The sequence below is a fragment of the Rattus norvegicus genome, chromosome 5, assembly GCF_036323735.1.
Source record: "Rattus norvegicus strain BN/NHsdMcwi chromosome 5, GRCr8, whole genome shotgun sequence".
NCBI classification, from domain to species: domain Eukaryota; kingdom Metazoa; phylum Chordata; class Mammalia; order Rodentia; family Muridae; genus Rattus; species Rattus norvegicus.
This window is the reverse complement of record NC_086023.1, coordinates 150,736,340-150,760,700: the sequence shown is the minus strand read 5'-3', so window position 1 is coordinate 150,760,700 and position 24,361 is coordinate 150,736,340. Positions and strand designations below refer to the sequence as shown.

General features: G+C 51.8%; 2 protein-coding genes across 5 annotated transcripts in view; both read left to right on the top strand.

The window, feature by feature from the left end:
• Positions 1–10,955, top strand: part of Tmem222 (transmembrane protein 222) — a 13,286-nt gene extending 2,331 nt beyond the window's left edge. Inside the window, exons 2-6 of one of the 2 annotated variants that reach the window (NM_001113780.1) lie at positions 5,817–5,901; positions 7,171–7,202; positions 8,500–8,596; positions 8,677–8,807; positions 10,087–10,955. In NM_001113780.1, the coding sequence (NP_001107252.1) occupies positions 5,817–5,901; positions 7,171–7,202; positions 8,500–8,596; positions 8,677–8,807; positions 10,087–10,174 (433 nt within the window). In that variant the 3' untranslated portion in view covers positions 10,175–10,955. Of the gene's footprint in view, positions 1–5,816; positions 5,902–6,049; positions 6,199–7,170; positions 7,203–8,499; positions 8,597–8,676; positions 8,808–10,086 lie in introns of those variants that run through there. The other variant, XM_039109776.2, reaches the window with a different exon arrangement.
• A 2,905-nt stretch (positions 10,956–13,860) lies between these two features.
• Sytl1 (synaptotagmin-like 1) lies at positions 13,861–24,276 on the top strand. Of its 3 annotated transcripts, none has more exons than NM_001399037.1 (15): positions 13,861–13,938; positions 16,025–16,253; positions 17,553–17,701; positions 17,934–18,006; positions 18,082–18,127; positions 19,540–19,612; positions 19,858–19,952; positions 20,116–20,229; positions 20,328–20,494; positions 20,766–20,862; positions 21,178–21,336; positions 21,560–21,638; positions 21,736–21,835; positions 23,680–23,885; positions 24,064–24,276. In NM_001399037.1, exons 2-15 carry the CDS (start codon positions 16,063–16,065, stop codon positions 24,201–24,203), a joined length of 1,689 nt encoding a protein of 562 aa, NP_001385966.1. In that variant the 5' UTR covers positions 13,861–13,938; positions 16,025–16,062; the 3' UTR covers positions 24,204–24,276. The 3 variants fall into 3 exon arrangements, with proteins under 3 accessions (NP_001385966.1, NP_001020822.1, XP_038965341.1); XM_039109413.2 differs by lacking the exon at positions 13,861–13,938 and adding an exon at positions 14,897–15,215; NM_001025651.1 differs by having other exon boundaries at positions 13,879–13,938; positions 23,680–24,276.
• The last annotated feature ends 85 nt before the right edge of the window (positions 24,277–24,361 follow it).

Here is a 24,361-nt window from a genome sequence, read left to right as displayed (position 1 = left end):
TTTTCTCTATCAAAACCAGCCACCAGGCATGGTGATCCACACCTTTAACCCTGGAGGCAGGGGCAAGCAGATGTCTGTGAGTTGGAGGGCAGCCTGAACTATATGGTAGGAATTCCAGGCCAGCCAAGCATGCATAGTGAGACCCAATCTGAAACAAACAGAAATACAACCAACTAACCAAAAAGAGCCAAGTTGTATGGAGAAGGAATCATTTTTAGCCTCAAATGTTTCCGATCCTAAAATCACTTTAATCTTTTGATTTTGTATTTATTTTACTGGTTTTGAGACAAGATCTTGATATGTATAGCCCAGCCTGGCCTGGTATTTATTGTGTAGCCCACCCTGACTTTGAACTCCTGTTCCCCCTGCCTCAGACCTCTGTGTTCTGGGTGTATACTGCTTCATCCAGTGACCCTAATTTTTGAATTGTGTAAAGCTACTTGGGTCTGGGTAGATGGCTTTCTGTGTAAATAACCTGAGTTTGAGTTCCTGTCACCCACGTAAAAAGCTTCATGCAGCAGTGCATTGCCTGAAATCCCAGAGCTGAGGAAGTGGAGGCGAGAACATCTCTGAGGCTTGCTGGCTACCTAGTCTTGTCAAGTCAATGAGAGACTGTCTGAGAAAGTGGGGGGTGGGTGGCTGTACATAGTGATGACACACACCTGTATTTCCAGCTCTCAGCAGGCAGAGCCAGAATGGGGTCGGACTGGGACCTAAATCAATGAATGACGTGTGGTCAAGAGCACTTGTTGCTCTTACAAACCAATGTTCAGTTCCCAGAGGGAGCCCTTGTGGTGGTACATAGCCATCTGTAACTCCAGTTCCAGAAGAACTTATGGGCATGGGGCAAGCATTCAGTACACATGCATACATGTAGGCAAAACATTCATATAAAACTAGACAGATGATAAAAGAAAAAAATCAAAGTCTTGAGTCCAGGCACTGTGGCTCACAGCACTGTTCTGAGAACACCCCAAGAGACTAAGGTAGGAAGGTCCCTGACCATTTTGAGGCCATCCTAGTCTTCAGAGGAAGGTCCAATCTAGGTTTCCAGAGTTAGACACTGGATCCAAAAAACAAAACAAAATAACAACAGCAACAACAACAAAAAAAAAAAACCTTACAATGTGTGCTTGTTAATTCATCAAATGTTCCTCTAACACGTTTGCTGACTGACTCCTTGTGGGCTGTAGTTTGCAGGAGGCAAAGTCTAAATGTCCAGTGTGTTGTGGCGAGGCAGGCTGCGGCTTTTTCTCAAGCATTGATGGGAGGGGTAGAGAGTAAATAAGTAACTGATGGGAAGGACTCCAGATGTGGAGAGAATGGGCTGTCACTGTGAAAGTGGGAGGGTTCTCAGGTGACCACCTTGTTTCTGTGAAAACCAGCCATGCTAGCTGCGATGGACTTTTCTTTTTTTTTTTTTTTTTTGGTTCTTTTTTTCGGAGCTGGGGACCGAACCCGGGGCCTTGCGCTTCCTAGGTAAGCGCTCTACCACTGAGCTAAATCCCCAGCCCCGACTTTTCATTTTTTTAAAATTATCTTGTGTGTATATGAGCACTGTGGGTGTCAGAGGACACTGGCAGTCAGAGGACAACGCACAGGGGTCAGTTGTCTCCTGCTGTGGTGTGAGTCAAGCTCAGGTCATCAGGCTTGGCAACAAGTGCCCTTATATACTGAACCATTTTCAGCCCCTCATTTTCAGAAATATTTGTGTCACGGTCCTCTGCCCAGAAATAGTAACAGCTTGAGGTGGAGACACACAGTTCCCCGTTGTCTAGACTAGAAGTAGCCGGCGTCTTGGTTCTCTTCAGATCTGTGTTCATAAGGCCAACATGAATAAGTCTGTTCCCGACAGAGGACTTGCCCTTCAGCAGAACGGACAGGGGGCAAATTAACTTTTGTAATGACATAGTTACGTGATGTTGCTGGAGGTGCATGCAGATGTACGGGCAGATGTGGGAACTCTCATGTCTGTGCAGGAGGTTGGAGGAGGAAACTGAGTCCAAGACCTACTCACCTCTTAGTAATAGCTACTGCTGGAAATAAAAACAGCCAAACATTTCATGCACACCGTCATCCAGTCCTTACATCAACCTGTATCAATATCCGAAAGCAGATACTGAGGCATGAAACTCCAGGACGAGTCACTAATGCATTCACTAAACTCTACTGAGGATGGCTTTTGTCCTAGGTCAGAAGAGACAGCAGTTACCGGAACTCCAGAGCTTGTCTTTGGAGAGCTGACAAGCTGCATTGAAAGTTGCTTCCCTAGGACTGTGCTAGGCATAGACTTAATGTTTCTCTCCAACCTTCATTCCCAGTTCTATTGGCCATCAGCAGTCATGATGTAGACAGAGTACTGCTCAAAGCCAGGTCCCCTGACAGTTGAAAGGAATCTGGATCAGAAGAGCTGGGGCTGGGTTCTGAGAAGCCAGAGGAGCTGTTTCCCACAGTTCTTGGTGTCCTATGTTCACTGTAGACCCTGAGCTGTTTACCCGTTGTCAATCAGGTAGTAACTGTTCACTGAGTACCTCAGCATCATTGAGCACCCCACATGTGAGCAGCATCCTACATAGACTGAGCAGCAGCCCCTCAGCCCCATACTTGTTACTCTGCTGAAAGATGGGAACCTCTCTGGCCTGCTCATAGCTACATCTGAAACAAGCAGAACCTGACTGTACTGGTTTTTTGTTTGTTTGGTTGGTTGGTTTTGGTTTTGAGACAGCGTCTCTGTCTCTCTCTCTCTCTCTCTATGTAGTCCTGGCTGCCCCTGAACTCAGTATGTAGTCCTGGATGTCCTTGAACTCACAGAGAGTCACCTGCCTCTGCTGACTTCACACACACACACACACCCGCCAATTGTCATATAGAGTAATCTAATGTGCATGTGGGGCACGGTGTGACTTTCCAATATTCCAATTAAGTGGGTGTGCAAAGGGCTTGCCTCACAAACATGAGAACCTGGATTCAAGTCCCCAGAATTCATGGAAGACAGGCATAGGGGTTCCTGTAACCCCAGTGCTCCTGGGGTGACATGGCAGATGCTGGAGATTCCCCAGAAGTTCATAGACAGCTAACCTGGAGTACACAGCAATGAGATCCTGTCACAAGGCAGAAGGCAAAGCAATCCCAAGGTTGTCTGTCTTCACTCCTCCACACACACACCAGGGCACATGCACACACATCAGACACAGACAATGTCAGATCAGAGTGAACCCCATTATCCATTACCTCAGCTGTCATTTCTCTGGGTTGGGAAGAGTCAGAATCTTCTCGGTTCTTTTGAAATCTACAATTAGTAGTCGGTTACAGTTACCGTGCTAAAGAATATTGGGAGGTCTTCCTCCTACCCAGCTACACCACTCTACTCCTAAATACGGATGGTTTGTCCATCGTTCTGCTGACGGATACACAGGGAGTTTGGAGCTGTGCGCCAAGGCAGGCACCATCTTAGAAGTTCAACAGTTGGGGCTGAGGATTTAGCTCAGTGGTAGAGCGCTTACCTAGGAAGCGCAAGGCCCTGGGTTCGGTCCCCAGCTCCGAAAAAAAGAACCAAAAAAAAAAAAAAAAAAAAAAGAAGTTCAACAGTTAAGGAGACGCAGTCTTTGTTCTCATGGCGTGGAAGGACTTAGTGAAGATGAGTTTTAGTGCCTGGATATGATGACAAAAATAAAGCAGGGTGATGGGTCTGTGCCATCTGTGCTGCTTCTGTGTGGAGGTAGGATTGCGATGGGGGAGGGGGCTGGTGGGGATCCAGCTCTTACAGGCTAGGGACAAGCTGGAGAGCTGGTTCAGTGGTTAGAAGCCCATACTGCTCTTGCAGAGGACCTAGATTCGGTTCCCAGCACAACATCCTGTGGCGCACAACATCCTGTGGCGCACAACTTGGAACTCTTTTGGCTTCTGCAGGCACCTGCACTCATGCCTCACACTGCACACACAGATACACAAGCGTTTACATAAGTAAAGATTACTCTTGAAAAAAAGAAAATCTCTTCCTTTTACAGACAAGACAAACCTATGGCTATTAAACTGGGGCTGGCAGAACAGCTCAGCAGAGAGTCACCTATGATTGTCTATCAAGGCTGTAATCTGGGGCTGGCACTGGAGCAGTAGTCTCTACACTGGCCTCCTCCTGCCTTCTCAACACCACTCCTCCCTGCTCACTCTTTGGGCTGTGTACCAAACCTTACCTCCTGAGCCATCTTACCAGCCCTACACGTCCCGCCCTGTTCTTAAACTTCCTTCTTGAAGGGTTACTTACATATGATAAAGTGCACAAATCTTAGGCATACAATTCAGGGAAGCTTTTATGGTTTTCTTTCCTTTTCAACTTAGGGGCTGGAGAAACAGTTCAGCAGCTAAGACCTGTACTGTTACAGGGGACCCCGCACCTGTGTCAGGTGGCCGACAGCCCCTGTAAGCCCAGCCCCAGTGGGGTCCAATACTTGTGAGCACCCATACGTACCCACATGCAGACACATGCACAAACACATAATTTAAAGTAACACGAGTGAGAGTGTCACAGTCCACATGTGGAGGTCAGTGGACAGCATTATTAGTTGTTTTCCCCTAATACCATGTGAGTCCCAGGATAGACAGGGTCATGAGGCGTGGTGGCAGGCACCCTCTCTGCTGAGCATTTGCCAGCACCAGTCCAGTAGCCATAGGTTTGTCTTGTCTGAAACACAAAGCAGTGCTGTGTTTATACTCTCGGGTAAGGCCTTCTTCTCTGCCAGGAAGGCACTCCTGAGTCTGTCTTACGTAGCAGAAGTGTGCTTCTATTACGTACAACTGGTGCACGGCTGTGCTAGTTTTGTCTTCCCGTCAGACATTGGTCTGTGCCCCCACCTCTGTGTGTGTGTGTGTGTGTGTGTGTGTGTGTGTGTGTGTGTGTGTGTGTGTCTGTAGTGAGGGTTGCTTTTAGAGAGTGTTATTTTAGCATGTGTCTGTGTCTTGTCTGCATGTATATATGTGCACTGCATGCATGCCTGGTGCCTACCAAGATCAGAATAGCGTGTCATATTCTGTGGAATTGGAGCGATGGAGCTTTGAGCTACCATGTGGGTGCGGGGAACTGAGCCCAGGTCTTCCGCAAGAACAGCAAGTGCTTTTCCCGGCTAAGCCATCTTTCCAGTCCCATTTTTGGGTTTGGGGTTGTTTTTGACACAGAGTCTCACCATGTAGGCAAGGCAAGTGCTGGGATAACTGGCATATACCAGCCCTGTCCAGCTCAGTTGGGGTTTGTTGTCTGTTTTTAAAATTCACTTTGAGATTATTTACATATAACAAAAAGGTATATGGTATTTTTTTCATTTTATGTGTATGGGTGTTTCGCTTGCGTATGCCTTGTGCAATACACCTGCCTGGTGCCCACAGGGGCCAGGTAGTTGTGAGCTGCCATGTTGGGGTTTAGGAATTGATCCAGGTCCCCTAGAAGAACAGCCAGTGCTCTTAACCACCGTGCCTTCTCTCCAGCCCCATAAAGGTACACCTTTTAAGAACACAGTTCAATGAGGATTTTTGCTTTTTACAGTGCTGGGGTTCAAGCCCAGGACCTTGTATACGCTAAGCAGGCACTGAGGGGACTATGTCTGTTTTGTATATCCTCAGACTAGAGCTGCTTTATGAGAGAGATGTTTTATCTACTCAGATCTGGCCGCTCTACGCCCAATGCTGCAGTTCCCGTCAGTTCAGTGGTAGCCCTGGGGACCTCCCACTGTGATTCACCAGGGACCGCTGTTTCACATGCATTTCTATAGCATCGACAAACTGGATGGCAGACCTCAGCTCTGTTCTGTTGCTGTGCCCTGCAGGTGGTTTTTCCCCATCATTGGTCACATGGGCATCTGCACATCCACAGGAGTCATTCGGGACTTCGCTGGCCCCTATTTTGTTTCGGTGAGTCCCCAGTTTGCCCTGTCCTAGAGGACTCCAGGCCCACAGAGAAGGCTGGCCTGGGCCCATGATGTCGTCCATAGCTCTCAGCCTGGGTCCTAGCCTTCTGCCCCTCTCCAGCGTTTGACCCATTTCCTTCTCTTGCCTCCAGGACAGGCCAGGAGGGCAGTATGGCCAGAGGAATCTTAAGTTACTGGTTCAGCCCTCTGTCCCCGTCCCTGGGTACCAAGACATGGGTAGGGGTTAGAGGCAAGAGTGGAGTCAGACCATCCCGGAACCACATCTCTGGACCTTCAGAAGGTGGGAGCCATTGTTGGGGGAAGGGGAGGCTGATATGGTTCCCATGGTGGGGATTTTAGAGTGCACCAGCTGTGTTCTCAAATCTGCTTCCTGGCGATGGACCAATGCTAGTCGAGGGGCTCTTTCTTTCTAGATGAGTGCATGCCTCTGCCTGTTCTCAGGTGGCTGAGGCTGAAGAGGTGTGACGACATGGCCTCTTTATATTAGTAGTCGTTAGGATCACCCTAACAGGACAGGCCTATTGCTGTGCACTTAATATGTTGACTAGCTAAGCATAATGGTCCGTGCCTCTAATCCCAGGATTGGAAATCTGAGGCAGGAGGAGTGCCAACAGTTCATGGCTAGCCTTTGCTGCATAGTGAGTTCCAGGTCAATGTTGGGTACAGAGTTAGACTCTGTATCACAAAAACAAAACAAAACTAAGCTGGGTGGTGTAGCTCACACCTTTAGTTCCAGCACTCAGGAGGCAGAGACAATGAGTTCAAGACCAACCTGGTCTCCATAGACAGTTCCAGAACAACCAGGACTATACTGAGAGACCGTGTCTCAGTATGTGTAGAGATTACATTTCTGGGGGACAGGGAGTGTTCCATAAGGAGTCTAGGACTCCCCACAGTCCCTCATCAGAGAATTCTGAGGTCCAGCAGCCTCTTACCTGCATTGAAGGTGTTCTGCTCTAGCCTTGTGAGCTACCACTATGGTGCTGAGAGGTCAGAAGGTTGGTGTCACACATGAAGGAAACCTGCCCATGACGAAAGCCCAGACACCGCCCTGAGGACATAAGGAGAGGGCCAGAGCAGCCCCGTGCGTTTATACTGCCTCCTTTCCACAGAGCAGCCGCTGTGACCTACCAATGCCTGCTGTCTGCAGCCCTCCATCCCCTTCTAAGCCACTGCCCTTCAGCCACTGACCTGGGTTGTTAGCAGACTGCATGTAGTTTCTCCACTGACTTCTGCTCTTGTCTCTCAACAGGAAGACAACATGGCCTTTGGAAAGCCTGCCAAGTAAGTGAGTGCCTTTGTACCTAGCCAGGGCTAGGCTCCTCCTGCTCAGAGCAACAGGCCAGGCCCTGTGAGGCACAGCAGGAGCCAGCACCCTGAGTGCCCCGCACCCAGGCACCTAGAGTCAGTTTCTGTCTAGGTCTCATGTTGTAGCCCATTGGGTCTTCTCTAGAAAGGTATGGGTCTTGGGCAATGTCACACAGAAAGCAGCAAAGCTGGTCTTATAGCCAAGTCTGTCTTCCTGTGTAGCCTGGAGTACTTCCTCCCCTGGGGAACACCCCCAAGAAATATCATTTCTCTACATATACTGAGACCTGTCTCTGAGTATAGCCCTGGTTGTTCTGGAACTGTCTGTGGAGACCAGGCTGGCCGTGGGAAGTGGACCATTTAAGGAATAGGAAGGGGCTGCTTGGTGCTCCGTTGCGTCTTTCTGTCTGGAGGGTAGGAAAGCAAGTCAGGCCCCAATGTCACATCAGGGTGACATTCAGGTCTGCATCTGCTGCCAGTCTCATCCCTGTCATCTTGTTTTCTCCTGAGCCCTCCAGGATTGCTCAGCCACTCGTTACTGGGACACACTGTACAGTTTTTGCTTCCACCTATTAAAGCCGTTCCCAGCCTCGGTGCTGCCCTAACACCCTTCCGTCCGCTAGACTCAGGTGTTTCCCGTTCTCATCCATTCAAGTTGCCATGACAAATGCCATTGAGTGAGTGGCTCATCAACAAAAGTGTCACATCTTTACAGACTGGGAGGGCCAAGATGAGGTGCTGGTACATGGCATGCCTCGTGCCAACACAAGAAGAAAGGAACGAGGGGTCTCTTAGGCCTTCTCACCCACAGTGGGAGTTCCTCGGGGGTTAAGGTTTCAACAGAACAGAGAAACAGACATCCAGACCACAACACTCTGCTCTTCTTGCCTGGTTGTTGTCTGCTACTTACCACTTCCTGGGGAGATGTGAACAGACTGTGACCCCAGATTGGACACTGATTGTACCCAAATCAAGCTTTGTGACCCTCCCTGAATTTATAGTTGTTACAACTTACAGACCCCTGGGATCGGGCCTTGAGACTTGTTTCAGGAGTTTCCTGAGCCCTGTGAATTTTCACTTCCTGAGTCTCAGAAGCTCTCCTCTTCCCTCCAAAGAGGGTGTTTCAATTGGGAGGAAGTAGCCACACAACCCTGGTCCTGGACCTGGTTCCCCATCACCCACAGCCTTGGACACCCCGCACAGAGAACATTCATAAAGTTGAAAGCCGCAAAGGGGCTGACCAGTGCCCAGTACATCTCCCCTTTCCCTTCAGGTTCTGGAAATTGGACCCTGGACAGGTATACGCTAGTGGGCCCAACGCGTGGGACACAGCTGTGCACGATGCCTCCGAAGAGTACAAGCACCGCATGGTAGGTGGGAGCTGGGCTCAGAGGGTCCGTGAGCCCCCACCCCAATCCCTACCCTGACCCGGCTGCTCTTGTGTCTGCAGCACAATCTCTGCTGTGACAACTGCCACTCACACGTGGCTTTGGCCCTGAACCTGATGCGTTACAACAACAGCACCAACTGGAACATGGTGACGCTTTGCTTCTTCTGCCTGATTTATGGGAAGTATGTCAGGTAAGCTGACTTCAACCTGCAGGCTCACTCGGATGCTCTCCCTGGATCCTGGAAAGGCTGTCCCTCGAGTCCTTCAGTCAGTGGGGACGGTTGGAACAGAAACTGAGGTTCCAGAGGAACTGAGTCCCTGGTGGAGAGCAGGGTGGCCGTATCAAAGTCCTACCCCACACGGGTTCCAGCTGACGTGTCACTTGGTCACTGCCGGGTTCTGGTCAGCTGCTCCTGGGCTGCAGCTGGCCCTGGGAAAGGACTGTAGTGGTTCTGGCTTCCTGAGAAGCTGTGAGTCTCCTACAGATGCCCAGAGGAGCACAGATCCTCTTGGATAGTGTCACCTCCATGGACGCCTCCCCTGCCTGCTCTGTCAGAGGCAGGCTTCTGGACAGTTGGGCTCACAGTCCGGGGAGACTTTTGAAGGCACAGCCTCGGGACCAGTGAGGATTAAGACATTGTTCCCAGCCCACACTAAGGACTCAGGCTGGGTGAGTTCCCTGTATCCCACAGCGGACCCCAGACAGAACCGTCTCACATGCTGGATGCCGCAGTGCACACTTTTGATCTCAGCGCTTGGGTGGTAGAGGCAGGTAGATTTCTTAGCTGGAGTCTAGCCTGGTCTACAGAGTGAGTTCCAGGGCAGCCTGAAAAGAGAAATCCTGTCTCCAAAACAAAAAACTCCTGAACTGCTTCCTGCGCTCCCACTTTGTTCTCTTTTACATTTGCCTTTGTTTTATGTGCGTTGGTGTTGGCCTGCATACATGGCTATGCGAGTGTCAGATCTTGGAATCACAGTTGTGGGCTTCCCAGGTGGATGCTGGGATTTGAACCCAGTCCCCTGGAAGAATAGTCAGTACTCCCCAGATGCTGAGCCATCTCTCCAGCCAGCCCTTTCCCAACGTTGTTCTTAATTATACTTATCAGGAGCCCCTACGGCTTTAGAGACCCCCAGAAAATAACATAACACAGGCCTGAGGCAGGGCCAGGGTTGAGTTCAGGCCCTGATCAGCTCCTACCCCATGAGTAGCCATGTCTAGTGACTTGACCTTCATTACCGTCTCAGTGGATCCCACCCTCACCTAGAACTTCCTGGTCAGGAGTGCTTGTAGATGCAGTGAGACCCAGCCCACTGGCTTCTTTAAGGACCTCCATAGTATTCATCAGGCCCATCCCCATCCCTTGGGTAAGTTCCAGGAGACCCTAGGAGCCTAAATCCTGTCAGGGTTGTGGAAGGAGGGTTTCTGGGCCCTGCTCACCTGACCCTGACCCTGTGCTCTTCTCCCGTCAGTGTTGGAGCCTTCGTGAAGACCTGGCTGCCCTTCGTCCTTCTCCTGGGCATTATCCTGACCATCAGTCTCGTCTTCAATCTGCGGTGATGGCTTTCAGATGTCTAAGCCCCCGAGGAGGCCCCTTCCACTCACCCCTTTTGGTCTCAATTCTTTCATCCCCACCCTCAGGCAGAGTTGCCTCCTGGGTTGGAGGTAGGGTCAGGACCTGGGACAAAGTGCTAATGTTGGGCACCTGATGGGGCCATTTAGAGCCTCCTTGTCCTCTCCATGAGCCGGAGACCTCACCTGTGTGGCATCCCAGTGCCATCCCGGAAAGGCCTCCCTCCCTCTAGAGCATCTCCTGCCACCATCACTGGGCCACTCTTGCCATGCCCAGGGCACAGTGAGGACAAGAACCCGAGGGGCAAAACAGTGTTCGGAGCTGGATTTGAAGCTGTTTTCTGGCTGGTAGTTGGGTGTGTGTTAGGAGAAGTGCTGCACACCAAGCGACTTGGAACCTTCTCCGCTGGCCTCAGATGGACTGGGAGGGCTGGCTGGGCTCCTCCTGTGTCTGCCAGAGCTGCACGAGCGTGGTGTGTGCCTCATCACCGCCAATAGGCCCTGGCTAGCAAGGGCTGAATGGCACTTACGCCGAGTGGGTCCCCCGTAAACCTGGTAACATGAACCCCACTTGTTTCCAGCCCAGGAGTCCTCATGCCGGGGATAGAAGCCTTTAGGTCCAAAAGGTAACTCATCAGAGCAGCTGGTGCCACTGATTGGCTAGGTCTGCTTCCGATTGCTACAATGGGCCCTGTGCAGCCTGCCTCCCCCTGGTCCACAGGCTCCTTTATAAGGGGCTCCCTGGCAGGAAATAAAGTTTTAAGTCTAAGTGGTGTCTGTCATTTTCTTCTTCTGTGTCCTGATTCTTTTTTTTTCCCCCCCTGGAGCTGAGGACAGAACCCAGGGCCTTGCGCTTGCTAGGCAAGAGCTCTACCACTCAGCTAGATCCCCAACCCCCTGTGTCCTGATTCTTTAAGCTCATAAATCCCTGGGGACTTGGAGCAGAGAAATCTGGCTGCTAACCCCATGCCTGAGTCTTGTAAGTTCTGCCACCGCACAGGCTGTGGGTGCTCCTGCCGTTCCTGGTCTGTGTTCCTAGCTCCCTTCTGGAAGGACCCTTTTCTTCCCTGCTGGGAAAAACTTGGCACTGGGGTTAGGACCATAGACCTAACTTGCTCTGAAGTGACCTCCTTCCTCAGCTAGAGTACACAGTTGGGGTAAACCAAAAGGAATGGCCCTGCCCTTTGGGCGGCCATATTGAACTCTGGGTTGTTTACCCCACAGCCATGTCACTGGTCAGTTCGCTCCTTGATGGCTCCCAGTGTTCCTGTGTGCCTCACCACATAACAGTCTGTCCTGGTCTCTGATCCTTTGCTCCCCACCAAGGTCCAGCTTAAAAGCTGTTCCCAGGACAGCACTTGGCTCTGACAGCCTGTTGTCTAGCATGGCCTTGGGCTCCATCCCCAGCACTGAAATGCTTTCACCGCTCCAGCCCTTGTTATAGAGTGCAGTTACATGACCTCCCAGCAGCCTTGTAAGGTGGTCACCATCAGTCCCATGTGGTGCTGAGGAAAGGAGCACCCGTAGCTCGTAGCTCGGCCTGGGGGAAGCAAGGGCGGCCCAAAAGCCAGCAGAGTCCCACCCTAGAAAGGACACCAGGGCCGGAAGACTAGCAGCATTGGACACCTTCCAGGGGTGCCCAGAGGTGGGAGAAGGGCTGCAGATGCATCCCTGAGAAGGGAGGAGGATGCTGTTTGCCACTCTCCCCAAGGGAGAGACTTGATAGTGCAAGCGGCCACCAGGATGACCACTTCCACAGGGGACACGAGTGGAAAGCACGAGTGGAAATGTGTGTTTCCACTGAACCACCTCCATCCTTACACATGTGTTTTCTAAGAATCTAGAGAGTTCACTCAATGGTGCTGAAAACCTAGGAATGGTTTTTCTTTTCCCTTTTCCTTTTTTTTTGGGGGGGGGGGGGGAGACAGGATTTCTCTGTAGCCCTGGCTGTCCTAGACCTTGCTATATAGACTAGGTTAGCCTTGAATTCAGAGATTTGCCTGCCTCTGTCTCCCGAGTGCTGGGATTAGAGGTCAGTGCCGCCACTACCCAGCCTAAAATGATTTATTAACCAATTTAGATGAGGAAAAGGAAGCTGAAAATGAGACAGACTAAAACAAGTGGGAGTTGGGGGGACAGCTCAGAGGGTGTGAGCCCAGACTGTTCTTCCAGGCCATGGGGAGTCAACAAAGGCTTGGGGCTGAGTAAATGACTCAGCAGTCGAGCAAAAGGTTGGATGCTCTTCCAGAGGTCGCAGGTCCGATTCCCAGCTCCCACAGGGCACCTCATCCCATCTAGAACTCCGGTTCAAGGGATCCAGTGGCCTCTTCTGGCCTCCCTAGGCACCAGGCACACATCTAATGCCCAGTAGGCAAAACACCCATATACAAAATAAACATTTTTAAGCAAACGAGCTCGAGGGCCAACAACATGCATGGCGCAGAGGGTGAGGCACTTAACCACCAAGACTGATAAGCTGAGTTCAGCCCCTAGAACTAAAAGTGGAAGAGAATTGATTCCTGCAAGGTCCTCTGACCTCCATATGCACATCACAGTACGCACACAGATAAAGTGCCAAAAGTTATTTCAAAAACGGGCTGAAGGCTAGGGGGCTGGCGGCGCACACCTTTAATCCCAGCACTTGGGAGGCAAAGGTGGACTCTTGGGTTGGAGGCCAGCCTGATCTACTAAGCAAGTTCCAGGAGAGCCAAGGCTACCCAGAGAAACCCTATCGGGGGCCAGGAGGAGGGTGCTGAACAGATGACTCAGCACCTAAAAGCACCTGTTACTTTTGCAGAGGACTTGGGGTCCCAAACGCCCACATGGTGGCTCGCGATCATCTGTAACTCCAGTTCCAGAGGCTGATGCCTTGGAGGACGCATTCAGTGCCTAAGACCAGCCATAGATGGCTACAGAAGATTATGGTCCCAAAATCCGTGCACTCTAAGACCCAAATCAGGTTCTCCTGAGGAAGACGCGGTACTGAACAGTGAGGGTGTAGGATCCTCAGCTGTCAGTGGAATCCAGGGCAGGTGACAAGTGAGACAAAGAGCTGTCTGTCGGTGAACATGGATGGTCAGAGGGGCCAGAGTGGCTGTGAGCAGTGGTCTATCGGAGAGAGGTCACCCGCTACCACATGCCAGCTGTCCTAGGCACCTATGCCTCTCTCGGGCTTCTACTCCCCAGTTTGCGTGAAAGGAAATTACTGCTCAGATCAGAGGTTGTGAAAGCTGCTCAAGATCACACAGTGCTGGATCTGGGCCCCGTCCAAGGTTGCCTTGTGGCAACTCTACAATCTTTCCGTTACCACAGTTCTTAGAAAAGTTTCTAACTTTGCTTTCAAAGCAATTTTCTATCAACTCCCTGTGGCAGAGTGGGTCTGCTACCCATTCCACAGATGGACCCATCAAGGCCCTGAGCTAGCCCTGAGGGTGAGGTTTGCTTTAATTACTGGGTAAGTCTGGTACATACAGTACAGCTTGGGCCCAACCACGGGGGCCCACAAAACTGGCCTTGGGTTGTCTGACAGCTGCTGTGGGCACACCTAGTGCACTCTGGGGAGCTGCAGTCCAGGCCCGGTTTTGCACCAGGCTCTGCTGAGGTGTCTCCTCCTCCTCCACCACCTCCTCAGGGCTGGGGCAGCAGCTGCTGGGCGAGTCAGCTTTCTCCCCACTGCTTTTGTAGTCTCTGAACTGCCTTCCTGGAGAGCTGGAGTTGCCTTTGAAGTTGTCCTCCCTACTGGACCCTTACAGGTAACACGTCCAGTGGTCTAAGGGACAGGCACTGCCACCTGGTGTCCTGGGCACATTCTGGTACCTCAGGAGTTTGGGGTGGGGGTTGGGGTTGGGGGATGGAAGGTGCAAGCAAGATTATGACTTTGGCCTAGCCAGGTAGATGACACTTTCTATCACTAAAAGGTCTGTGTCTCACAGTGTTAGTCCACAGCAGGGAACACGTGGTGCTTGATCTGCCTCTGAAAGAAATAGAACTTGAGAGATCCTGGCCTTGTAGGCCCATGGCCCAGACCAGACAAACCTGTAAAGCTAAGTCAGGCACAGTTCTTACCAAATGTCCTCCACCTTCACTCACAAACACATCTGGTGGTCCCCGGGGTACTAAAGTACACACCGCAACCGAGCCTAGGCTGGCCGACCACACAGGAAGAAATGCACAACACACCCACAGGACGCTGTCTCCCAGAAAGTCACTGCCCACACCAGCAACGCTCCTGTAAGACACTGTAGTATCGTAAAGCAACACAGCACTCAGGGACAGATGCTTGCAGAAGACATGTCTACTATTACCCCAGGACAACGGGACACAGCGATGCTCAAACACCCCACCACAGAAAAGTCCAAGCTGGCTTGATACCAGCACCTTAAGTACAGTAGTTCAGAGAAAGTCACTGTTAGTAGACAGGTATCCGGCCCAGGGCTATGTAGATAGAGAGATGCAGAAACCCCCGGAGGGACAGCAGGGTTGGAGAGGAAGCTTTCCTGCTTGCTATGCCTGGATACTGACTCAGCTGGGAGGAGACAGAGGCAGGAGACAGACACAAGCCAGGACCTGCCCCTGAGCTGCCCTCCTCTCATTTCAACCCCAGCTGAGAGAGACCAGTGGACCCAGGCCAGGGCCACTACTGAATGCTGGTCCCTTGCCACGTCCACATGCCCCTCTCAGCTGGCCATGTTTTCCTTCCGGAGTGCCTATGGTTCCCGGGCATGAGCTGTTTTGCCAACTGAGGCTTCTAGCCAAGTTTGGAGGTTGGGGAACCCTGGGGTTAGACCCGAGGGGCTCAGAAGCTCTTTTATAACCACAGGGCTGATGGTGGGGAATCTCAGGCAGGTGGCCTCAGTGGAATTGGGTGCTGTGGGAGTTGGGGGGAGGAAGTTGGGGTGAGGGTTGGGGAGGAGGTTGCCTCAAACAGGAAGGCCAAATGGGCCAGTGCTGGGTGGAGGGAAGCAAGGGCAGAGGCAGCCTGGGTAGGGGATAAACAGGAGGAGAAGACTGCAAGCATTCACATGTTTATGCAAGTATATTTTTGCATTTCATTAAGACTCAGGTTATGTTGGGTGTAAAATATCAGCTCTGAGGGGAATGGGCCGTCCTCAGTTCGCAGTAGTTCGCAGCAGGTTAGACAGGTAGTGTGTGAGGAAAGCCAGAGAGATCTGTGAATATGTATGGACTTATTCTTGTAGGTGAGTGGGCATACTGTGTGCAGGTTTAAGAATTACTGTGCACAGCTCTTGGGTACAGGTCTCTGGCCATGTGTGCATAGTCCCTTCATGGTGTGTGTGTGTGTGCATGTGTGTGTGTGTGTGTGCATGTGTGTGTGTGTGCATGTGCATATGTGTGTGCATGTGCATGTGTGTGTGTGCATGTGCATATGTGTGTGCATATGTGTGTGCATGTGTGTGTGTATGTATGTGTGTGCATGCATAGTTTCTTCATGGGAAATGTGTGTGCATGTAACTGTCTTTGTCCAGGTATCAGTGTACCCATATGACCATGCAGTGTTTACTGTCTTGCGATACTCTATAATTCATCCTTAGGAGCATGTGCACATAGATAGATAGATAGATAGATAGATAGATAGATAGATAGATAGATAGATAGATAGATATACAGATACAGATACAGATACAGATACAGATACAGATACAGATACAGATACAGATATAGATATCTCAGAGTGCATCACTTACACCCACCTCACCTTGACCTGGCCTTCCTTCGAATCCCTATTACTTGAGTATACGCGTGAGAGACAACCGGCAGCTGGTTCCAGTGTGTGCTGTGCATTTGAGAGACACTGATCAGTTCTTGGTCTATCTGCAGGAGGCTACATATGCCCAACTGGGGCGCAACCCCAGCTGATGCCCCAGAGAGGCCACCCATCTCAGGAGAGGCTTCGGGCCCTGCCCTCCCTCCCCATGGCACATGGACCAGGACCTGAAGCTGAGGGATTGCTGGACCTCAGCTTCTTGACAGAGGAGGAACAGGAGGCCATCTCTGATGTCCTCAAACGAGATGCCCACCTACGCCAGCTGGAGGAAGGGCGGGTCAGGTGAGACAGGACAGCCATCAGCCAGAAGGAAGGGATCCCGGGTCCTCGGATGCTGACCATTGGGTCTGGTTGGTTTTGTGCTACCCTTTGGTCTCCATTGACCTTGGCTAGCTCAGAGCTCATCACTTCTCTCAAACCTGTAACAAGTCCTTAGCCTTCCTGTCTCTGGGTTTTTCCACTCTGGCTATCACCTTGGGACAGGACACTTTGGTGGACAGATACTGCCTGCCTGTCCTTAAGTACCCTTCTGGACCCTCCCTCAGCTCTTAGAACCCAGTGTCCAAAGCCTTTAACTGTGTCCATAGATCTCCCTGATTGATCCCTGGCTCCCCATTTCCCTATAAGCCCCACCCAGATACACGTAAACCTGCTATACCCACGAGTGTGTTCCCTAATCCCTGAATACTTTTGGCTTTACTTCTTCTCGCCAGCGGCAGAGGACCTCAATAGTGACAAGCAGTGTCTAGGGACAGTGTGTAACCTTGGGCAGGTACTTTGACCTTGAAGCTCCCCTTTCTCCGCTAAAACATAAGCTAAGGGGGCAGAGAGATGGTTCAGTGGGTAAAACGCTCACTGCATGGACTTGAGAAATAGAGTTCAGGGGGTTGGGGATTTGGCTCAGTGGTAGAGCGCTTGCCTAGCAAGTGCAAGGCCCTGGGTTCGGTCCCCAGCTCCGAAAAAAAAAAAAAAAAGAAAGAAAAAAAAGAGAAATAGAGTTCAGATCTCCAGCACCCACATCAATGCCAGGGTGGTAGGGTGACCCACCCGTAATCCCAGCACTTTGACGATGGTGATAGGGGATTGCTGGGGCACACTGGCTAGCTAGACTCACCAAGTCCCTGAGCTCGGGGTTCAAGTGAGAGAGAGACCTTGCCTCAGTATACAGAATGGAGAGAACTAGAGAAAGATGGACACTCTCAGCCTCTGACCTTCACATGCATGTGACCACATACATAGGAACATATAGGTGCTCCATGTAATGTGCAAAATAAAGGATCAGGCATGACCCACGATAACCACTTGATGAATAGCGATTACTACACCTCTCAACCTGGAGAATTCCAATTTATCCTTTAAATAAAAAGTGCCTCTGGGGAGTCTTCCTGGATTCATCCCTACAGAACTCTTACCCCATCACTGTGCTTGTCCATTCTGGATCCTGTCTCCTTAGTAGCTTCAGTGACTCCAGGACAAGGTCAAATGTAATCTGCTGTTGATTCCCTGGTCTCTGGTCCAGAGCAGGTGTCAGGGATGTTGGTTGGGTGAGTCGTGACAGCTGTGTCCTCTATTGTCATCTAGCAAGCTTAGGGCCTCACTGGCAGACCCCTGGCAGCTAAAGATCCTGACAGGGGACTGGTTCCAAGAAGCACGCTCCCAGCGGCATCACCATGCCCATTTTGGTTCTGACCTCGTCCGGGCTTCTATCCGAAGGAAGAAGAGCTCTAAGGGTGAGAGGAGACCTGAGGCAGGGAGGGAACGCCCTGGCACGCCAAGGGTACAGACTGTAAATGGGCAGGACTGGGCCCTGGGTTCGAGTCCTGGCTGCCTCCATACTGAATGTCTGAGTGGCCCTGCCTGTCTGTGGGATCTAAGAGGTGGAAGGGCATCTATCCTGTGGGTCATGGCCAGTCTGGGGCTTCCTGAGAATGCAGGCTCACAGAATCTCTCACCTGAGCCCAGGGGACCAGGCTCTGGGAAGCGATGGTGATGGAGAGGCTGCTGGGGAAGACACCATAGAAGAGGCAGAGCCCAGGTGAGGAGGAAGCTCCTAGAGGAGAGGGGGACTGGCAGTCACCCAGCCTTGAAAACTCTGGCTTCCTCCTTCCAGGGTCTCCATCAAGGTGGCTGCTCCAGAGACACACACTGAGACCCAAGTGAGTACCCAGGGACTGGCTGAGTTACTAGCAAGCACACCATGGTTCCAAATGGGGGTGAATGGACCCCACAACTGGGACCAGGAGACCTGGACAAGTCTCTTCTGTCTCTGGGCTTCTTCTTGACCAACCTGTGGCTTACACCTAGCTTCTAAGAAAATTTGTAATTCCAGGGTTGGGGATTTAGCTCAGTGGTAGAGCGCTTGCCTAGCAAGCGCAAGGCCCTGGGTTCGGTCCCCAGCTCCAAAAAAAAAAAAAAAAGAAAATTTGTAATTCCAGCTCTTAAGAATGAGGATGTAGGGGCTGGAGAGATGGCTCAGTGGTTAAGGACACTGACTGCTCTTCCAGAGGTTCTGAGTTCAAGTCCCAGCAACCACATGGTGGCTCACAATCATCTGTAATGGGATCTGATGCCCTCTTCTGGTGTGTCTGAGGACAGCTATAGTATATGCATATACATAAAATAAATATTTTTAAAAAATGAGGATATAGGGACTGGAGAAATAGCTCATGGATTAAGAGCACTGAGTGCTCTTCCAGAGGCCCTGAGTTCAATTCCCAGCAACCACATGGTGGCTCACAACCACTGTAATGGGATCCAATGCCCTATTTTACTATGTTTGTACTTACATAAGAGAAATAAATCTAGGGGTTGGGGATTTAGCTCAGTGGTAGAGCGCTTGCCTAGGAAGCGCAAGGCCCTGGGTTCGGTCCCCAGCTCCGAAAAAAAGAACCAAAAAATAAAAAAGAGAGAAATAAATCTAAAAGCAAACGAACAAGAACCCCAAAGAATAAGGAAGCATGCAGGACCCTGGTGGTGGGCGCATTTGGGAGGCAGAGACAGGAGGATCTCTGTGAGCTTGAGGCCAGCCTCGAATTTTTAACAACTCTAGAGTTTCAGAAAGCAGGGACTACACAGGGAAACCCTGTCTTGAGAACCAAACAGAAAAGATGTAGCTCAGTTGATGGAGTGCTTGCTTAACACGTGTGATGCTCTGGGTTTGATCCCCAACACTGCATAGACCCAGCATGGGTGAACACCTTTGATCCTGACACTCAGGAGGTAGAAACAGGAGGACCAGGAGTTGATCCTCAGCTACACACGGGGTACAAAGTCAGTTTACTACCAAAAAAAAATTGTGGTTGGACTGAAGCGGGTGAGGCTGAGGCCAGGGACTCATGTTATGGCCCCCACCACCTGAACCTGGGAGTCAGGCAGGCACAGCAGGAGAGACAGGCCTTGGGATACAGGCTTGACTGGTCCTGCAGCTGGTAGCTAGCCCAGCCCTGAGGGCAGCCCTACTCGGACTCGGAGGTAAGCAGGCTGGAGTCTTTGACCTCTGACCTCAGCATAACCCTTGATCCTTTTCTTGTTAACCCCCACTGTGACCTCTCACCTCTGCTTTCTTCAGGAGCCTGATTTCTCCTCACCATATGTACTCACAAAGGTTTCCAGTCAGGAGGAGGAGCCCCAGGACCAGGAAGGTGAGCGGGAGGGTGTGCTGGGGAGCTTAGGCGGTTGAGGGTATCAGAGGCCATTTTTAACGACCCCAACCATCATGCTCACCTTCCTCGTCTTCCTGGGTCCCCCTGGTTGGCCTTCAGGGACAATCTAGGTCACCACTGGGGCCTGAAGCTGACAGGTGATTAGAGTTGGGAACAAGTCCCTCCAGGTTTGCTTAGGGACACATGGGAGAGGGGCTCTCTCAGCAGCTTGTACCCCACTCCAGCCCCTGGCCAAGGGGGTGTGCAGGTGGCAGAAGCGGACCCAGAACTGGATCCTGAGCAGGAGGCGGAGCAGGAGTCGTGGCCAACTCCAGCCCAGGTAGGAGGGAGTAGCCAGTGGCTGTTCTCAAGACCGGGAGCGGATTCCAGACTGAGAGTGTATCTGCTCTGGGAATGGGACCCGTCAGTGAATCACCCCCACCTCCAACTCCTGCACGGTCCAGAGAAGTAGCGGGTGCCCCTGTCGCTTCTCCCCTCTCCAGATCAAGACGACCTCCAAGGTCCTGGAGAATGGAGAAGAGACCCCCGGGCTCGGCCCCTCTCTCGACCGCATGCTCAGCAGCAGTTCCTCTGTGTCGAGCCTCAATTCTTCTACGGTGAAGGACTAGGGAAGGACTGGGAGGGGTACCCAGGCAAATCTCATAGTGGGAAGCTTCCTTGTGGGGACCCTGACCTCCTCTCATCCCGCGCACAGCTCAGTGGCAGCCTGAAGAGCTTGTCGGGGGAGGCGGAGGCGGGCCCGGTGCAGGTGCGCGGCTCTGTGCTCTTCTCCCTGCGGTACGAGCCTGGCACCGGCGAGCTGCGCGTACAAGTGATCCAGTGCCAGGGCCTGGCCGCTGCCCGGCGTCGCCGCTCCGATCCGTGAGTGCCAACCTCAGAGGTGGGCTGCAGGAGGCCGGGGGCTGGGCTGGGGGGCTCCATCACCCAGTCTACCACTTAACTTGCCTTGGCCTTAGTTTCCTCCTCCTCAGAACGGGCGCAACAATATTACTGGGAGGCGTCTTAAGTTGGATGCCGCATGGGATCCGCATGGATGCCGCATGTTCTGGATAGTGACTGGGGAAGACCCCAGAGCTGGATACAGCTCTGGAAGGGCTCTTCCTTACCTCCAGCCTTCACGTCCTTTGCCCAGCTACGTGAAAAGCTACCTCCTCCCGGATAAGCAGAACAAGCGCAAGACATCGGTGAAGAAACGGAATCTGAACCCGATCTTCAACGAGACTCTGCGGGTGAGGGAGGCGTCAAGGGTTTTGCCATCCCTGCAAATGAACGGGGTACCCTTTTCGGTGGGGTGAGTGGCAGCGGCTGTCGGGTTATTTAATTTTCCTAATGGGTCCAGTCCTTGTTCTGTGGGAGGGATGACAAGACGCGCAATCCAAAGCCCAGCAATTTGTGGTAGAGGATGATAGTGAGACCCCAGTTAACGGTGAATCGGGATTCCGTCCGGGAAAAGAGCATGGGGAGACCATCTCCAGTCAACAGGTGAGCCACAGCGACTCCAGGGCCTCCAGGGCAGGCCACTGAAACTCACCTCCTGTCCCCAGCACTCTGTCCAGCAGGCCGATCTCCCAGGACGCGTGCTGAGCCTGTCCGTGTGGCACCGTGAAAGTCTGGGTCGCAACATCTTTCTGGGAGAGGTGGAAGTGCCCCTAGACACGTGGAACTGGGACTCTGAGGCTACCTGGCTCCCCCTGCAGCCTCGGGTAAGGGCTGGTGTGCAGTCACAGATATTCCTTCTTTACACGCCAGACCCAGACCCCTTCGCTTTGCAGAGCCTCACTTGGCCTCGTACTCTTACCATTAGCCCAGGTTCCCCAGCCAGGGCACCTTTTCCTGGGGAAGAGCCATTGGGCTCCTCAGTAGAGGCCCTGTCCCCAACACCTTTCTCATACTTAATCCTGACACACCCACTCCTGGCCTTTTCAGATTCCCACATCTCCAGACGAGCTCCCCAGCCGTGGACTGCTGTCTCTGTCCCTCAAGTATATCCCTGCCGGCTCAGAGGGTAAGTGACTGCCAAGCGAGAGGTCAAGCTGGACTGGTCCTGGGAGGTGGGAAACCTGTTCCGGGAAGGGGTGGTCTGAACTGGAGTATCCCCATAGGAGGAGGGCAGCCTCCAAGTGGGGAGCTACATTTCTGGATAAAGGAAGCTCAGGGCCTCGTACCACTGCGGCCAGGATCCTTGGATACCTACATTCAATGGTGAGAGGCGGCCTAAGATGAGTCACTTGGTCCCTTCTGCTCTGGTCCTCTGACCAACCTGTCTCTCCAACCAAGATCAGTCAGCCTAAGTGGGGCGGAAGTGATCAGCCTGGCAGAGGGTTGGAGTTGGGGGTTGGGACTGTTGCAAGAGGCTCTGGGTTGATCCCTGACAACCTACTTAAACTAGGATCGGAGGCAGGAGCATCAGTTCAAGGTCATGGGATACACAAGACCCTGTCTCAAGATAAAATACAAGTTCAGGGGAGGCATGGTGGCATGCATTTTTAATCCCAGCACTGGGGAGGCAGAGGCAGGTGTGTCTCTCTGAGTTCCAGGCCAGCCTGGTCTACATAGCTAGTTCCAGGTCAGTCAACGCTACACGGTGAGACCTTGTGTAATAACAACAAAATTGGGAGTCAGGGAAACTAAGAGGTTATATACAGTTAGTGTTTCTGTTACTTCGGTGAAACACTATGACCAAAAAGCAGGTTGTGGGGGGAAAGGGCTTGTTTGACTCACATTTCCACACTGTAGTCTATAACTGAAGGAAGTCAGGACAGGAACTCAAATAGGGCAGGAACCTGAAGGCAGGAACTGATGTAGAGCCATAGAGAAGTGCTGCTTACTGGCTTACTCCTCATGGGTTGCTCTTCAAGGCTTGCTTAGCCTTTCTTATAGACTCCAAGATTTCCAGCCCGGGGTGGCCCCACCCACAGTGGACTGGACCCTCCCACATCAATCAGAGGTTAAGGAAACGCTCTAAGGGCTTGCCCATGTGATCTTTTTTTTTTTTCTTTTTTTTTCGGAGCTGGGGACCGAACCCAGGGCCTTGCGCTTGCTAGGCAAGTGCTCTACCGCTGAGCTAAATCCCCAACCCCTGCCCATGTGATCTTATGGAGCCATTTTCTTTGTTGGGACTCCCTCCTCTCAGATGACTCTAGGTCAAGTGGTTCTCAACCCATAGGTTGCAAGTATCAGATTATTAGTACAATTCAGAACAGTAGCAAAATCACAGTTATGAAGTAGCAATAAAATTATTTCACCATCGGGTGTCACCACGCTCTGAGGAGCTATATTAAGGGACCGCAGCGTTAGGGAGGTTGAGGACCACTGCTCCAGTTTGTGTCGAATTGATATAACATTAGCCAGCACAGGCTGCATTCTGTGGAGGCTGTGCACCTACTATGCACTATGATGCAAAGACCGCAAGGGTCCCTCCATGGAACTCTTGGAAGGACAAGCGATGGAGCCTGGCTCTGAGCTTGTGGTTCAATGGTTAGTGCTTGTAGTCGTCTTTTAACGTCCTGGAGACTGACTGCAATGCTTCAAGCACCCTAAGCAAAAAGAAAAGAAAGTTCTACCACTGAGCTACACCCCAGCCCCCCAGTTTTCAAAGTAAGCTTTGCAGAACCTCTAAAAGCGTTTCTGGGTGTTTCTGGTGTTACCTCACCTCCCAGGAGTGAAACGGAGGTAGACCACTCTGATTTCAGACTCGTTCTGGTTTCCATTCTGTTACTGTTTATCAGAGTAATAGTATTTTATTCTGCGGAGTGGTTGAGGCTTTGGAAACTAAAGGGGTGGGCAGGGAATAGTGAAAGTTATTGGGCCAGAAAATAGCAGAATTGAATTTCAGAGACTTCCCTCTGGAATCCTGGGAAGAGTTATCAGTTTCAAGTAAGAAGCCTTAAGAAAAGATTGGTGTAAAGGTACCGGAACACAGAAGGCTAGAGACCTGATCTCAGGCAGGGGCCAGGGAACGTGGACATGACATGTTGCCTGGCTTAGGTGGGGAGTGTTAGGGTGTGGATTGCCAAACCTAGCCCTCGTCTATTGCCCTGTCACAGCTCAGTGCTGCCCGATGACAGTCGGGCCAGCCGCCAACGCACAAGAGTGGTTCGACGAAGTCTCAGCCCTGTGTTCAACCACACCATGGTTTATGATGGCTTTGGGCCTGCTGACCTACGCCAGGCCTGTGCTGAGCTCTCCTTGTGGGATCATGGGGCCCTGGCCAGTCGACAGTTGGGGGGCACGCGTCTCAGCCTTGGTACTGGTGAGCAGAGCAGGCCCTTGAGGGGACCCAAGCTTGGAGACACGGGCTCAGTGGGTGACCCTGGATATGTCATTACCCTTCCCTAAGCTCCATGCATAATCGGGGACCAGAAAGCTGTTCTTGGGACCTGAGGTCTCCAAGGTAACAGTATCCTCCCCTTTGGCTCACCCACATCCAGGCAGTAGTTATGGGCTTCAGGTGCCCTGGATGGACTCCACACCTGAGGAGAAGCAGCTATGGCAGACACTCCTGGAGCAGCCCTGTGAGTGGGTGGATGGCCTTCTGCCCCTCAGAACCAACCTGGTCCCTAGGGCATAGCCTTGTCAAACCCCTCTGTGGATCCCCACCTGAAGCACACCCATCGCCAGAGTCAATAAAGTCTGTTTACAGAGCTGCTGCCTACTCAACTGGGTATGAAGTCTGGGTGGTAAGGCATTAGCTTGAAAGAGCGGGGGGGGGGGGGGATTGGGGATTTA

Coding starts and splice junctions, on each gene's coding strand:
- Sytl1 (NM_001399037.1), top strand. CDS start 16,063: ATGCCCCAGAGAGGCCACCCATCTCAGGAGAGGCTTCGGGCCCTGCCC. Junction 19,953..20,115: donor CGTGGCCAACTCCAGCCCAG/GTAGGAGGGAGT, acceptor TCCCCTCTCCAG/ATCAAGACGACCTCCAAGGT. Junction 21,836..23,679: donor TTGGATACCTACATTCAATG/GTGAGAGGCGGC, acceptor GCCCTGTCACAG/CTCAGTGCTGCCCGATGACA.